At 43.8% G+C, this 17,325-nt stretch overlaps 1 protein-coding gene across 1 annotated transcript in view; it reads left to right on the top strand.

Annotated features, from left to right (window-relative positions):
* Positions 1-17,325, top strand: part of ITGA5 (integrin subunit alpha 5) — a 239,741-nt gene that overhangs the window by 189,630 nt on the left and 32,786 nt on the right. The window contains exons 12-19 of the mRNA XM_033937236.1: positions 1,534-1,739; positions 3,405-3,596; positions 6,319-6,364; positions 10,195-10,302; positions 11,484-11,539; positions 12,615-12,769; positions 15,346-15,483; positions 16,011-16,078. Coding sequence (XP_033793127.1) covers positions 1,534-1,739; positions 3,405-3,596; positions 6,319-6,364; positions 10,195-10,302; positions 11,484-11,539; positions 12,615-12,769; positions 15,346-15,483; positions 16,011-16,078 — 969 coding nt within the window. The remainder of the gene's footprint in view (positions 1-1,533; positions 1,740-3,404; positions 3,597-6,318; positions 6,365-10,194; positions 10,303-11,483; positions 11,540-12,614; positions 12,770-15,345; positions 15,484-16,010; positions 16,079-17,325) is intronic.

Below are 17,325 nucleotides of genomic sequence, written 5' to 3'. Positions count from 1 at the left end.
GCTGTCTCCAGCTGCAAATATCATTGGGAATGTCTTGAAAGCCACTGTGGGTCAGGACCCTAGATGGAATCACAGAAATAGGGTTATTCCCTGTCCTCTGAATGTCGTCTTTGACCTGTGCCCAGTGAATGTTCACAGGCCCTGACCCCTCCTCCTGTGTGTACTTCTTGTTGGCAGCTATTGAGCTCTCTTAAGACACATTAGGGCCCTGTTCTTTCTGTTACCACTGTCAAACTGCCTCCTCTTTCACTTACCCAAAACATAAGGAGTGAAGTGGATGGGAGAAAGGGAGGGTCTGGGGATTTTTTGTGTGTGTGTTATCTTCCGGGCTGTTAAACATTTTTGAGTATTAAAATGGGGAGAGATATTGATTAAGTTTGTGAAGCACTGGGTTTAGGTATAATCTGGGATGCAGAGATGCCAATGGTGAATGTGAAGGCCAAAAAGTGAGCTATTTCAGATGGTGTGCCCAGGTATAAATGTAGAAAGATTTACATCAAACCGCTTCGAACTTCACGGTATAGCGATATATAAGAAATAAATTATTATTAAATTATTATGTAGTATATCTTTGCAAATTCAAAAAAGCAGTATAAAATGATACTTGCTTTTCTGTGGAGCCTTTGAAAGGATGCAGACAGTGTCTGGGGTAATGCTGCCAAATTCTCTGGGCTAAAATTTGCCCTCTGCTCAGCACTAAAAGTATTGCATAGGTTTGAGAGCACATGTAAGTACAGGGAAAGGGATGTACCAAGAGAGGCAAAGTACTCTGGAAGATGGGTTTAGGTTTCTCCCTACTGGTTCATCCACTTGGCTTTTTTTTTCCTTGCCTTCTATAAGAGCCGTGATCAGGAGGCTGTAATGAATGAAAGAAGGGGCTCAAATAGTATGAGAGAGAGACTTCAAATGAGTGTGACACATGCCTAATGAATGCAACTTGGCATCTCGGATCAGCTTAAAAGATGCAGCAATTTGTCATGGTGCTATCTGGTAATCTGTTATATTTTGATGTGGGAAATTTGAGCATCTGCTCTTCTGCATGTAATATGATATCAAATCTTAGTACAATATTCCCAGATTTGTTTGTGTGTGTATGTTGACTTTATTCCCTGTTTTCATTTTCCCCGGATCTCTATGATTTATGTTTAAGAATAACGTGCTTATGAATTTAGAACTGGAGGTTTTTCGTTTGAAACTAACTTTCCTGTATCCAAACTCAAGACAAGTTACATTTAGGTAGAGTTGGTATTTCCCTATCCTCGAAGGGCTTACATTTTAGCTGAGGCAGTGGAAGGTGACATGACTTGCCCAAGATCATAAGGAACGTCTGGCGGAGAAATGGGATTTGTGGTGGCTTATCTCTTCCCTATGTTTTGACTCACAGTCAAAGCCAAGTCTTATTTCAAAGGCATGTAAAGTGTTTTCCTCACCTCCATGCCATATGATTCCAAGTTTGTAATCACCCCTGCTGATTGCAGATAGTAATACTATCCCTCCTGGGGCTGTGGTAACTGTGTGCTTTCCTGTTGGCAGGCTGGATGACCTGCTGATCGGCGCCCCACTGCTAATGGAAAAGACGCCTGATGGAAGGGTGCAGGAAGTGGGCCGTGTGTACATTTACCTGCAGGGTGACACCATGAACGCTAGCACCACTGAGGCACTAACGGGGAGTGAGGAATATGGCCGCTTTGGGAGTTCAATTGCATCCCTTGGAGACTTGGATCAAGATGGTTATAATGGTTTGTATCAAAGTGTAAAAAGTTAAATATTTAATAAAATAATGTCTTGCTATAGTGAGTCTGTTCTAAACCATACTCTGCAGTTCTCCCTATATAATACTTTCTGCTGGGAAGAGGTTGGGACTTCTAGAGCAGTGAGATTTCCAGCAGGCAGTATTCTTGCCCCATTCCTTAGTGCCTCCTGCTGGGAGAGACTGATACTGCAGGAGTTAAGCTGCACTATAACCAGTTCCCATGTACCATTCCGATGTTACCTTCTGCTGGGAGAGAATGGGAATTCAGGGAGTTGTGAGCTGCAATATTCTTATATAGGGTTACCAGACATCCGGGAAAACCTGGCAGTTTCTCCGTATTTTGGAAGTCAAGGCTTAAACTTATTTATTAGAAACATAATGGCAGATAAAGGCCAAATGGCCCATCTAGTCTGCTCATCCATAGTAGCATTATCTCTTTCTCTCTCCGAAGAGATCCCACGTGCCTATCCCAGGCCCTCTTGAATTCAGACATAGTCTCTGTTTCCACCACCTCTTCTGGGAGACTGTTCCATGCATCTACCACCCTTTCCGTAAAAGAGTATTTCCTCAGATTACTCCGGAGCCTATCACCTCTTAACTTCATCCTATGCCTTCTCATTGCAGAGTTTCCTTCAAATGAAAGAGACTTGATTCGACTGAGGTAGAATAATTCCCTGCCCAATAGAGGTTACAGCCTTGGGGGTACCTGGAGCAATAGGAGATACTGTTTTGCCTGAGATCATAAAGCTTGTTTGGGGGTGGGGTGAGGGATCTGAGTCTTGGTTTCACAGCCCACTTTTTAAACCACTATTTTTCATATTAGGGCAGAGGAAGAGAATGATTGCTTTGCAAATTAGAAAGAGGCTGCTACAGTTGGTTCATAGAAACAATTAAAACCACTTTTAAAAGAGAGGGGTCAATATTAAGCTGGTAATGCTTAGTGTTTTGCTGACTGCTGCCAGCATTGTGGCTGGAAATTCAGTGCCTAGCTATGTCCAGGCAGCTGCATTGAATTTCCAGGTTTCCAGAACCAGCTATACCATAGCCAGTTACGTGCGATATTGAGTACTTCACCAGCTATTGGGCACTGCATAAATATAGGAATGACACGGGGACAGAATTTGTCCCTGTCCCTGTGGTTAACTGCGGGAAACCATCCCCTTGTCATTCTTTAAAGAGAGAGGAAAGAATTAGAGTATGAATGGGCTCAGCCACTGAACCTCAAGCCTTGCTTTGAAGAAGGCTAGTGTAGAAGGACTGCGGTTGAGATAAACACTAAAGAATGACACAGGATGGTTTCCGGCGGTTATCAGTAGGGTCGGGGACAAATTATGTCCCCATGTCATTCTCTAGTGAACTTGGCTGATTAAATTCGGAATATTGGTACTTAACCAGCAAAGTGCTGACTCTACCCCCTGGAATGCCCCCAACCAAAACATGCGATTTTGAGTTCCTTGCCAACTGGACATTTTCATTGGCACTAATGAGTTGTGCCGCTGAAAATGACTGGTTAGCCCCAAACAGGTGATTTAATTGTTCAGGACCCACAATCTTCCCATAGTGATTTACATTAAACCATGCCCCTCCACCATCCTTTACCTCCCCATACCCTCTTGAGTCTTTCATGTGTTTTGGTCTTTCTTATTCACAGATGTTGCAATTGGAGCGCCTTTCGGAGGAGATCACCAGCAGGGCCTGGTATACATTTACAATGGGCAAGCCGAGGGACTGAATGCCAGACCTTCCCAAGTCCTACAGGGTCACTGGGGACCCAAGCAGCCCCCAGCATTCTTTGGCTTTGCCATTCGAGGGGCCAAGGACCTGGATGGCAATGGCTACCCTGGTGAGTATACTGGGTTGAAAGCAGCGGTGAGGCTGCAGATAGGTGTGACTGCATATTGTGATCCTGATGTGGAGTGGCATTTTCGATATGAATTCTAAATCCAAGTTTGGATGTTTTGCAGAAAACATTTAAAAATCCTGTAGCGAACGTGATCCATTTCAAAACAGAAAAACATCTTTTTGTTTTAAAAATGACCATTTCTTTGATGTGTTTGAGTGCAATGTGTCTATCTTATTTTTGAAAAAAAAAAAAGTCCAAAAGAAAAACAAGCATTGGGATGTAGAAGGAGCCAGCAGTTTTAGCAGACTGGCCACACAGACATCCCAGCAGAACAGTGGGGTACTCTAGGGGGGTATTGCAGTGACCATAAAAAGTCCCAGGTACACACCTCATCATAACCCCCTTATATTATATGGTGAGCCCTCTAAAACCATCTAAAACCTACTGTACCCAACTGTACATCACAACAATAGCCTTTATGGCAGCAGGTATCACTTATATCTAGGAACAGTAGGTTTTGGAGGGCTCACATGTTCCACCACAACTGTACTAGTTAGAGTGAGATATGGGCCTAGGGCTCCTCTATATTCCCCTGAATTGACCACTAGGCTTCTCCAGGTACCATAACATCTGAAGCTGTCATACACATTGTAAACAAAGAAGGAAGAACCAACAGGGTCTGCAGTGAAGGGTATGAAGACACTGCAGTGAAGGGTATGAAAACAAGGAAAACTGCCGACACACGTACATGATGCAGGCAGAGTTTATTATGTCAATAAACTGAATGCGGTTAAAAACAACACCTTAAAAACAAACCAGGGGACCCGACACGGTCCATGTTTCGGTAAACACGCCTTCATTATGGGTCACCGGTTGAAAGAGGAATCAAATGAAACAGCAAACAAACTATAGCCTGTGTAAAGATGAACGCTGGAGGTCAATCTACGTGGGCTGCTGGGTGACCTCCGGCGTTCGTCTTTACACAGGCTATAGTTTGTTTGCGGTTTCATTTGATTCCTCTTTCAACCTGGGACCTCTGATGAAGGCGTATTTACCGAAACATGGACCATGTCGGGTCCCCTGGTTTGTTTTTAAGGTGTTGGTGTTGTTTTTAACCGCATTCAATTTATTGACATAATAAACTGCCTGCGTCATTGTACGTGTGTCTACAGTTTTCCGTGTTTTGCTGAAATACACATTCACATCTTTTGGGTAGGAGGGTCAGTGACCATTGGAGGAGTGGGTGGGGTGGGGGGATCACGGCTTAATTCCTCCAGTGGTCTTCTGGTCAGTTTGAGTACTTTTTTGGCACTTTATTATTGAAACATGTCTAGCCTCAAATGTTCAAATTTTGCCTGGGATGTTTTTTACAATGTTCCAGTATTACAGAAAAATGTCCAAATCATAAGTCAGTCTTAGTTCCACCTAAACCACACCTTCAACATGCCCCTTTGAAATTTAGATGCACTTCAAATGGACAGTATAGAAATCCATCTACAAACTAGGTTTCAAAAATAGCAATTTGGATGTTTTGGTGAGAGAAATGTCCATCTTCCCCCCTTTAAGCCGCTTTTTGAACATTTTTCTGTTTTAAAAATGAGCCTCTTAGAAAGAGAGGACCCGGTTGCATGATTGAAAATTGTAAAGAACTTAAGACATGAGATGCTGTGCAAGATAATGGCTGTCTACATCACCACAATCTAGTTGGAGATGTCACAGTAGAGTCATATTAAGATAAATGTGTCTTTGTCTTTTAGATCTTTCTCCACCCCTCACTCCACATGCCATTATCAGCCAGTACAAGGCTTTGTTTTTCAGCATGGCATTGCTGGCATTTGATTTTCCCACCTCAAATAGGGCCATTGCATGTTCACAAACAGAGACAGGCAAAGGGCAGGTGATGGATTTTCATTTTGTTCTAGACAGACACAGACACACAATGATTTTACATAAAGCTGTTCCCTTTGCCCCCTCCTACACTAGCATACCTGGAGCTTCATCCATAAAGACTGTGAAAGACACTGCTTAATACGGCTTCTCTGCACTATTTTCTGTACTTCAGCCACCCTGAAATCAAAGGAGTTTTGTGCAGGAGAAAATCATGTGCAAGTATTTGCACAAACATTAATGCAAAGTTCATTTGAATCTCATGATAATGACGGTATTGGCTATGACCCCCCCCCCCCCCACACCAGATTCAAAGAAATGTCCAGAAGATCAGAAGGCCAATGTTAAGAGTTATGCCTGTTTTCTTCTTCTCTGCTATAAGCATATGAAGTACCCCATAATGGGTTTTTTTCTCTTGCTTTGTTAGTCAATGGATTCGATATTCATCTGGCAGCACTCAGCATTTTGCTGACTGCTGCCAGTGTTATCCCTAGAATTAAGACTCCAGCATTCTCTGTGCAGCCCAGGACATACTGTGTTGTCTCTTTTCAAGCAGCAAATACCTTAGATAACTTTTCATTCTTTTTGCTGTTTCAAGCTAGCTCATGCCAGCAAAACATTTCCATACCCAGTGTTCATCTCATCTGACATTTTAGTTTTATTTCTTTGTCAAACATGGCAATGGCTTCACTCAGCACCTGCACAGCTGTTTCTTCTTGTTCGCCATTGCATGCCTTGTGGTGATCTTTGAATGCTGAGGGTGGTGAGTTCTGCTCTGTGCTATGTCGCTCTTCATGAACTCTTGACCATTTTTGCTTTTTCCCCCCCCCCCCAGATATGATAGTGGGAGCCTTTGGTATGGATAAAGCCATTCTGTTCAGGTAGGTGTTATTTTGTCAGCTGCATTTGAAGCACCTTAAATAAGGTAATGGGAATCAGGAGAACTTCTAAGTTTCAATCCCAGCTCTGCCAGGGATCAGGTGCATTTGTAGTCTGAACCATAGTAGCTTAGTTATTGTGGAATTTAGTTTAAGATGGTGTTTTGTTGGCTATTCCTGTACTGTGCTTATGGCTTGGGATAACTTAGAAGTCAGGTTATCTGGATTCAGGTCTAAGGGATTAGCAAAAGGATGTCTGCATATGAGAATAACCATTCCCCAGGGTTTAGTTTAGTTGAGTTGAGTTTAGGGTAGTCATAAAGATGTTATACAGTAGAGGTGAAATGGAGGATCCAGAAGACTTTACTGCCTGCCCATCCCTAGTTGTACCATCTGAATATTGTGTAAAGTTCTTTTTTGTATGAATGAAAGATTTTTAAAGATTCAGGCTAGTTAGGATCATCTGCTCTGGGTTCTGGATCTACATTTGCAGTGCTAATATGTGCCCAGCAGGGGCCAGTCTTGCAGCATACTCTCTTCAGCTGCAGACTCCTTTGACAGAACCTCTGCTGGGTTGTTATTTGGCTCCAGATAATTTTCATGTCAGATAGTTCTAATGCATCCTTAATTTTCTTAACTAAAAATTATTAATCAATTGATGGTTTCTTACATTGGTCAATTAAATTAAAGTAGTCCATGCTGTTGGATTACTGAAATTCATTATATCAATGACTGACTAAGAATATGTTAATTAATCCAGAACACAGTGGTTTGGGTAATCATAGGGAAAAAAAAATTTGACTGTTATACCAATTCTCTTAAAACTCCTTCATTGGCTTCCAATCACAGTGTGGATTTCTTTTAAGCTGCTGTGTACACTCTACAAAGCTTATGATATAGGAGTACTTACAGTAGAATTAGAGAATGACACGGGGAAAAAATCTGTCAACGTCACTGCCCCGGCCCCGGCCCACAGTCCCCTTCACCGCCCCGTCACCGTTACTGCCATCCCATTCACCACCCCGTCCCCGCAGCATCCATACAAGCCTCAGTACTGCAATATTTAGCTTATTCTTTCCTTATAAATCAAAGTCCTGGCTGCTGAACTAGAGAAAGAGATGTTCAGCTGGCAGGGCTTTGTTTATAAATTTTTATCAACACAACTAATATACTACTTTATCCTAAAGCAAAAAAAAAAAAAAAGAAGAAAAGAAATAGAAATAGAATTTTTTTTTTCTACGTTTGTTGTCTGGTTTGTGCTTTCCTCATCTTCTCATTCAATTCCTTCCATTCACTGTGTGTCTTCTCTCTGCGTCTTCCATTTGCTCTGTTACTGTGCTTCTTCCTTCACCCCCCCCCACCACCAATTGGTCTGGCACCCATCTTCTTCCCTCCGCTCCCCCATAGTCTGGCATGTGTCTTCTTCCCTTCCAGCGTCTTCTCCCCACTCTTTCTTCCACATTTCCCTTCATCGTCTGTTCCTCTCCACCCTCCTTCAACATCTGTTCTATTCCTTTCTACCACCACCCTTCCCTCCCTCCTTCACCATCTGTTCCTTTCTACCATCCTTCAGCTCCCCTCACACGGATGGGCTGACTGACTAACTAACTACCTCCCTCCCTCCCTCTTACCTTCATGGTGCGTTACAATGTAATTTGTGCAAGCCGCTGGAGCCTGCGAGCTCGATCCCTGTCCCATCCCTACAAACCATCTCGCTTCTGTGTTCCTATTTTCCCCATTTCTAATATTTTCCCTATGTATCTGGCATTGCCCCCCCCCCCCCCGTGTCCATATACCATCCCCATGGCAAGTATGTCCTCTTTATGTCTCTGTCCCTATGCCTCCATGCACATAATTTTCCCTCTGTTTCTGTTACCTTCCTGTGTCCAGATTTCCCCTCTCTTCTTCTTCCACACCAATGTGTCTCTTCTCTTCAACCCCATCTAGCTTCTTTCCCCTCTTTCCCCTCCCCCCTCCCCCCCCCTGCTTCCAGCATCTGGCTCACCTGCCTGCCCTCCCCTTTCCTTCCTGCTGTGGGTTTCTTTCTCTCCCTCTTCATCCCCTTGGCCCAGAATCTCTTTCACTTTCACTCTCTCCTTCCTAGTGTGAGCCGGGAACACACGCGTTCCAGCAGCCCCCTTCCGCCCGATCGCAGCGTTCCGCCACCTCACTTTAGATGCCGAGTTTGCTGACTTTCTTTTTCGCCCAGCCACACGCTTTCAAACAGCAGTGCACGCGTGGCTGCTCCAGTTGTTCAATCTTCTCCTATGACGCAACCGGAAACAGGAAGTTGCAGGAGAGGAAAAGATTGATCAACTCGAGCAGCCGCGCGTGCATGGCTCTTTTGAAAACGTGCAGCTGGGTGAAAAAGAAAGTCGGCAAACTCGGCATCTAAGGTGAGGTGGAAGGAGGGAGATGCCAGAATGCTGCGATCGGGCGGGTGGGGGCTGCTGGACTGCGCGATCCGTGATTGCCTCACTGCGGAGACAAGACCACCGCTCCACGGGGCGGTGAATGGCCTTGTCCCCGTCCCCGCAGCGACCTCTATTTTTTCTCTCCCGTTTCAGCGGGCTAGCCACGGGTAATAACCACCGTGTCATTCTCTAAGTAGAATCTCAGTTAACCAGCTCAGTTAACTGGTGCACTCAGCCAACCGGCAAAATAAATCACCGGTGGGGGAAAAAAGTCCCCTGAAGCACCAGCGGCAGCAGTCCTGAGCCACGAAACCCCACCCCCTCAAGCCCTGAAGCAGTAGAAGTGGCAGCAGTCCTGAGCCGCGAACCCCACTTCCCTCCTGATCCAAAGTACCAGTGGGACAGTGGTCCTGAACTGCAAACCCCCCTCTCTCCCTTCCTCAAGTCCAAAGGACAGCAGAAACAGGTGATGGTCCTGAGCCGCAACCCCCCCCCCTTCTCTTCCTCAAGCACCGAGGGCATCAGAAGCAGGCGGTGGTCCGGAGCCGCAAGCCCCTTCGCTCCTTCCCTGCCTCCCTCCCTTCCTTATCTGAAGCGGCAGCCAGTCAGCAGGAGGCAGCCCTCAAAACAGACTGCTCGCAACCAGCATGACGCATCGGAGGAAATGCCCTGCCGGGGATGTCTGCGAGCGGCCTGTTTTGAGCGCTGCCTCCAGCTGATCAGTTGCCGCTTCAGATAAGGAAGGGAGCGAGGTGGTTCACGGCTCAGGACTGCCGCCTGCTTCTGCTGCTTCAGGGTTTGAGGGAGGGAAGGGGTGTTGCAGCTCAGGACCGCTGCCGCACTGGTACTTTGGGATGGGAGGGAGGAAATTGAAATCTGGCAGACACTCCTTGTTCAATACAGTAGCTCTCAGGAAACCAGAAAAACAGTTATCCGGCAAATCCACCAATCTCCATAGGTGCTGGGTAACTGAGATTCTACTGTATTGATCTTTCGGAAAGATTAGAGGAGTGTGCATTTCAACCAACTTTGTTCTTCTCAGGAATATGTGCTTCAAATTGCTGCCTTTTGAGCACTGTTAAATTAACAGCTACTAGAATTAGAGAATGCCATGTTAATTAATTTGTGTAGTATTCCTGGATATTTGTGCTTTCAGAAAGCTTTGAAAACCTATAAGCAGAGTTATAGAGTGACTTTATGATGAGAGAGTGATCTTGCTTATTAATCCTGATTTTATTATGCTGGTGTTGGGCTTTAGGTATTAATAACTTTAAACCATTTATGTGATTATTGTTCTGTTTGTGAATGGCTTTACAACCCTGGCTGTGTTAAGTGGTGTATAAAGTCAATGAGTCGAATCAAGTGTTCCATCGGTCACTGCATTGATTCCTGTCTGTAATTCTCTTTGGGAACCAACAGAGGCCGCCCCATCATCTATGCCAGTGCTTCCCTAACCATCTTTCCTACCATGTTTAACCCAGAAGAGAAGACCTGCACCATTGAGGGCACCAGCACACAAGTACCATGGTAAGTACCCTGAGTAAGGTCCACTATGGGGGTGGAGATCACAGGCACCAATGTCGTGGAGCAACTGCCGGTGGAAGGCGTTTAGCTCTCGCAGGGCCCAGCTACAGGATGAGTGTAGGATGAGGGTGAGATATGCTTCAGGGAAGTGCTATTCATAAAGCAGGCTGCAGGAAGCACTGAGGAGGGAGAGGCCCCAAGGACTCAAGTTGTCAGTCTGAATAGCCTCATTTGGCAGGCTGGGTCAACAGTTTCATATGATTACATAGCTGAACATGTTTCCTTGTAAAGTAGAATCCCACCGGTATTCAACTAATCAGCACTCTTAACTGACAGGCCAAAAAGATTGCTGGTGCAAAAAAAAAAAAAATCGTCTCCCATGCTCCTCACCCAACAACCTCCAAAGTCGTGCTCCTGACCCAACAAACCTCCCTCCCTCCAGCCCCTGAAACATCAGCAGCAGCCGCAAATATGCCTCCCTCCAGCTCCCAAAGCAGCAGCGGCAGCCGATTCTGACAACACCCCCCCCCCTCCTTCTGGCCCCCGAACCAGCAGGCAGCCAGTCTTGACAACCCCCCTCCTCCCTCCCTCACTTCCTTGAAGCAGAAACGGCAGCTGGTAAGCAGAGGCAGTGCTGTAAACGGGCTGTGTCCAGTCCTACTGGAGCTGACCAGAAGCAAGCCTATTTACAGCACTGCCCCTGCTTACTAGCTGCTGCTACTACTTTGGGTAAGAGAGGGAGGGGGGTTGTCAGCTTTAATTTACTGTATTTCAATATTAATATCAAATCAATACAGAGTTGGTATAGTACTAGGCCTATTTCTGTGGTAACTCTCAAGTAACCAGAAACTACATTTATCTGGCATCTTCCAATTCCCATGGGTGCCGGATAACTGGGAGTCTACTGTATTAGAATTAGGAGAAACTGAAGGGAGGGAACCTGCATGAGATGCAATGAGGAAGAAAGGTAATGCCTGGATTGATGTATTTGGGGATTATATAACTATATAAGAGGTAACATGTTCTGAAATAAACAAATGAGCTGTTGGAATATAGACTGCCAGGAGGGTATTAAGCTGGATATGAGAGACTGCCTGAAAATGACTTAGTGTGCCATAGACAGAAGAGGATTCCAAGCCAGTTGGCCAGTTAATACTCTTCCTATTTTTTATTTTTTTTTTCAGCGTGAATTTGAATTTCTGCCTGAACGCCTCTGGTAAACATGTCCCTGACAGCATAGGTAAGCAGTGCAGAATGACGTCTTCATAGCTGCAGATTCCTTTATGCCCCCTCTCCAGATCACTCCAGACGACTACAGTTAATTCAGAATGCATCAATAAAAATCATCACTAACTCAAAAAACATTTGACAACGTAACCCCCCTTTTGCGAAACGCCTACTGGTTACCGATTCAGCACCGAATAACTTATAAAATTACTCTTATGTTTTAAAATTCGACAATCAAATCTTCCATCATTTCTTGATAAATTACTAATTCCGCATACTCCCCTTAGGGACCCTGCTTTCAGTGGATCATAACCTATTTTCAATCCCTTCTATGAAAATAATTAATACCAGACACAAGGAGATCTTTTCAATATACGCACCTCAGTTGTGGAACTTATTGACTTCTTTTTAAAGAGGAAAAGCTGCTCTTGATGGATTCAAGAGTTTTTTGTTTAGGGACGCTTTTGAAGATTAAACCACTGTCCCAGTTCTGCAACTTTCCCAGATTCGGTATTTTTCCTTAATATATAGGATGCATCACATAGTAACATAGTACATGACAGCAGATAAAGGCATGAGTGGTCCATCCAGTTTTCCCAGCCATACATGCTCCATAAATTAATTTAGTTTAAATGGTCCTTTTTCTTGGATATTTATGGGCCAGAAATCCAGAGCTCTGCCCAGCAGTGTGCCTAGGTTCCATCCACTGGAGTCTCCATCAAAGTTTATATATTTTACCCTCCCAATTGTATTTCCCTTATTTGTGTCTTTTTCTTCATTTATTGTAGTTCTATCATTATTCCTTATGTGGCAACTTAGTCCGTGGTTGTTCTTGTCTGTTATATATATTTTACTATATATACTGTTATAAGCGATAGCATTAAATTTTAAATAAACCTGAAAGAGGGGAGGCATGTGCCAAGCCAAATTTCTTTCATGTTTGGTAAATCTATCATTTTTTCAGAGTTACCCACCAAGGGCCAGATATGCACCTAAACTGATTTGATGGGTTTTTTTACACACTGTGCTGTGCTGCCAGCTGCATGGTGACAGATGTGCCAACTACTTGTCTGTCTCATGTCTTCCAGGTTTTAACGTGGATCTGCAGCTGGACCGCATGAAACAGAAAGGGGCCGTGAAGCGGGCCCTGTTCCTGAAATCCCGCCAGCCACACCTAATGCAGACCATCCACATTCGGAATGGTGTGCAAGAAGAATGCAGAGACATGAAGATCTACCTCCGGGTAATATTGATAAAATTTATTTATATCCCGCGATACCTTCCAGTTCAAAGTGGTTTACATGCAGAATTCACAGAAACTAACTCCCACCCCTCCCCAACCAGTTGTCCTCCTGCATGGAATTAGGAGGGACAGAGAATACTGTGTTTTGTTTTGTCAAAATAGTTCCAATTGTCCTGTTATGTTTGTTTTTTAAACTTAATTCTTAACTAAATGTAAATTGCATTGGATTTGGATTTTACGATCAAATCAAATATTTTAATAAACTTGAAACTTGAGCGACGATGATCCTGAAATGGACTTTAATAAAAGACTCAAAGTTCCAGATGCACAATAAAACAATCCACATGAAAATAAAACAATCCACAGAAAAACCTAAAGGACCTAATCCGCTGGTAGCACAGGACCCAACACGGTCCGTGTTTCGACAAAATGTCTTCTTCAGGTGTCCCTATAAGTCCTATGGTGGTAGATAACGTGGAAAGGCTGATATGTGAAGAGAGAAGCGCTGCTTAAACCCAAAGCTTTTAAAGTCCATTTCAGGATCATCGTCGCTCCACAGTGTTTTCTTGGTTTTTCTTGGACTTTCTTCTCTGTGGATTCCCTGGGGTCAATTTTCTCTGGTTTGCTTGGAATTAGGAGGGGCCAGTGTAAAAGGAATGTCAGGGGCTTATATCTGTTCCCCAGGACTAGCCATTCACACCAGTTCAGAGATTACTGGTCCAAATAACTTTAGCAGGAGATGGTGATCTTATAACAGAAAGCATCAAGAGGTCCCTTTTTTCTTATACCATAATGAGGCAATTTTCAGCCTTTTACATAGGTAAAGCTCATTTTAATCACACAAATGTGCCTTTTAAAAATGCTCTTCCTCCTCCCCATGGGGTACAAGTATACAGGCACAGCAAAATCACAGTCTACAGTAGGCTTACCAGATGTCAGGAATTCCCTGGACGGCTTTTCAAAACCAGGCACTTTGTCAAAATCACATCAGGAAGGGGCATGGTATGCGTGGATGTAATGCGGTGACATCACGCGCACAAGATGTCATCGTGTCACATGCACGGATGACGACTGGGGGAGGGGCTGGGAGCAGAACGGGGCATGACACAGGTGGAACTGGGCGGGCCTGGGGGCGTGGCCATGGGTCCAGATTTTCTTTTGGAAAAATCTGGTAACCCTAGTCTAGAGGGATGTGTGTACAGTAGGATTTGAAATTACCACAGGTGCTTTAGAACCTGCAGTTCATATGTCAGTAGATTTCCAAAGAAAATTGGTATGCCAAGTTTTCCCATTTTGACCATTTTATGTATTTCATTCAAAAGATTTCTAGTCTGCTCGATCTACAATCCTCAGTGGATTACAAAAGATACGATGTGAGCTTGACAGAAGACACAAAACTTTCCAAAAAATTTAACATAGAAAACATTACATGACCTATATGTGAAGGGGTATTGGGATCTCTTAGGGAGGGGAGATAATGGGTACTGCAAATAGATGAGCCATTTGGCCTTTATCTGCCTAAAAATTGGAAGCTTGATGTCTGGCATCAGATATTATTTAGTTTATCACCAAAGGCCCATAGGCAGTCTTCAAAGACTTTTTAAACCTTTCCAAGTGCATTCCAGAGTTTTGGTTCTGCAGTGAGCCACTCATACCTAAGGCCCTACATTTTTTCTGCAAGTGTTGTATTTTATCATACGTCTGACTTGCTAGTGTGAAATACCATCTTATACCATAAAATACTTTATCCCTCAGGAGGTATAAAGCTCATTTTGCACTTGGGGCTCCTTTTACTAAACAGCGCTAGAGGTTTTTAGCAAAGGCCAGTGAGGTAAATACTCTGACACTCATAGAATTCCGGAGAATTTACCTCACTGTTCCGCGCTATAAACCTCTAGCGCCATTTAGTAAAAACCAGCATTAAATATGTTGATATTCTGTTTGATGAATCAGAAACTCATTTGCTTTGCACAGGATAAGAGAACTGGGAATGGAAAGTCAATCCATTTTTACCTTTGTTCCCTGATAAACAAGATACAGACAGACATAAGAACTTAAGAGCATAAACCTAGTATCCTATTCCCAACAGTGGCCAACCCAGGTCGCCGTTTGGAAAAAACAATGTTGATGTCCTCCTTCATCGGGCCCTCCTGACCATTTCGGGCCCTAGGCACGTGCCTACTTGGCCTATTGGTTAATCCTGCCCTGCTTGGAGTGAATAAATTAAGGATGCAAAGCTTTCTGGTATGAGGATCAACGTATGATCCTGCTATCAGCTGAACAATATAAATAAGACATGTTGACAGCAGGTGTTCTTACTGCCCATCAACACTTATATACAAACAGACTATCACAGACTTCTCTCACTTTCAAGTTTAAGAAGTGCAGAACTTAACTTACACTAACTTTCACTTCCTTTCCTACCACCTCCCTTAGACGCATCCCCGGTCCTATTTGAAGATGATTTGTTATGGGTATTTTGGAGATGCAAGCTGCTAATAGATCACTAGGATAACAATGGGCCTTCCCTTCATTATATCTTCCTCACTCCCTCCACCTCTGCCTCTCCTTTCTAGGATGAATCAGAGTTCCGTGATAAACTGTCGGCCATATATGTCAGCCTGAACTTCACCCTGGATCCTCACGCCCCTGCTGACACTCACGGCCTCCAGCCTGTTCTCAACTATCTGACCAAGAACTACATCGAGCAAAAGGTACAAGGAAGAGTGTGCCTCTTTGTAGGCTTTTGTGCTTGCCAGATCTGGCAGGACGCTGGGGCAGTAACTTCCAGCAGATGAGGAAGGCACAGTCACTTCCTTTTGCAGGGAGACTGACCCTTCTTGTGAGAAGAGGGAGTAACTGTTTCCCAGAGGTATAAAAAAAAAAAAAAGTAATGTGCAGCGTCTTTTCCACTTGTTTTTATACTCCCTTCTGCACAATGGTGGCTTCCTTGGGTGGAGAGAGCAGCATAAGGCTTTCAGGCCTACTTCCAAAGCAGCCTTCTTTTTTACCTCTGATATCCTTTACATTAGCTAGAAGTTGAACTCTTCTCTTTTTGGCAGCACAAAACACTAATCAGTCACTGGGCTAGTTGAATCACTTACAGTTCTGATTGCTTCATGCATTTTTTAAGCCCCTGCAGTGTAATGGAAGGCCATGAGAGATGAAGGGAAGGATAAGGTGGGAAATGATAAGAGGACTTAATGAATATTTTTTGTCCTTTCTCCGTGGTGGACTCTAGGCACAGATACAGTTGGACTGTGGAGAGGATAACATCTGTGTGCCAGACCTCAAGCTCGCTGTGTATGGGTAAGTACCGCTTCACCTGAACTCAGCACGTATGATGTGTTCAGCTGTGAGATAGCTGTGGGTGCTTCATGACTAGGGTTACTAGATTCCTTCTTTTAAAAAAAGAGGACACCTGGCCCTGCCCCATTCCACTCCACCCCCACACAAACCTCATGTCTCCTTCCCTGAGCTTGGGGCCGCATCTGGAAGATCTCAGTATGTCTGTGCGATGACATCATGCACATATGCGCATGTGTGTGACGTCATCACGTCGACATCCACGCATGCACAGAAGCCTTCATAACTTCAGTTTTATTAACATTCAACTGTAATCCATGACTTACCATCCACTCTACAACTTCTTCATACATTCAATCGACGTTCGATCCCTAACTCCTTCTTCGCAATTGGGGGGGAAAACCCTCATACATTCTATATTGTAGTCACAAGTTTCAAAACACTTCACCCAATCCAGCCATGTAAATGTTAAACAACAAGGCCGACAAGGTCCTTGAGGAGCTCCTCTCTCCAATAAAACAGCTTTGGATACCATTCCACCATTTTTTACCTGTAATGATCTTCCATCTAAATATGATGAAAACCAACTTAATACCTCATTTCTCAAACCTATTTCTTTCTACTTTAGCAATTATAAATCCACATTAACCAAATCAAAAGCTCCAGACACATCTAAGGAAACCATAAAATACTTCAAGTTTTTGTCCAACCCTTCCTTCAGTGAATCACAAACTGATATCAGCAGCAATTCAACGTTATGTGCCTGCCTGAATCCAAATTACAATGTCAGCCCAATACACTTTAAAGCATCTTAGATATCACAGTCTGCAAATGAACTAAGGTGGAAGCTATCAACATGGGCTAAGGTTAAGGCAGGTTATTATACTGCTCACCCCAGTTATTAGTAACTAGGTTTAATTGCATAATGCGGGACTTGGGCTGAAATAATATGTCTTAATGGTAACACACATTAATAACTATGCCCCTATAAGTTATGCTGATATCACTGGCACTTAAAGCACACACACTATCTCAAATTCTGTATAAGTTGCCCAAAGTTAGATGCACAGTTTTTTGGCGTGGATTGCAAATAAATGTGTAAAGTAATTGGTGATTACAGCAATTGGCGTTAACAAGTGGTAATTAGCATTGATTACTGCTCTGCACCCCATGCTATAAACTTGTAGAAAGATTTATGGATGACTAATCAGTTACATAAACAAATACATGCCTGTTAGTTTTCTAGGGGA

This window comes from Geotrypetes seraphini, chromosome 3, assembly GCF_902459505.1.
Source record: "Geotrypetes seraphini chromosome 3, aGeoSer1.1, whole genome shotgun sequence".
In the NCBI taxonomy this organism is placed as follows: Eukaryota; Metazoa; Chordata; class Amphibia; order Gymnophiona; family Dermophiidae; genus Geotrypetes; species Geotrypetes seraphini.
This window is presented reverse-complemented; position numbering and strand designations above follow the sequence as displayed.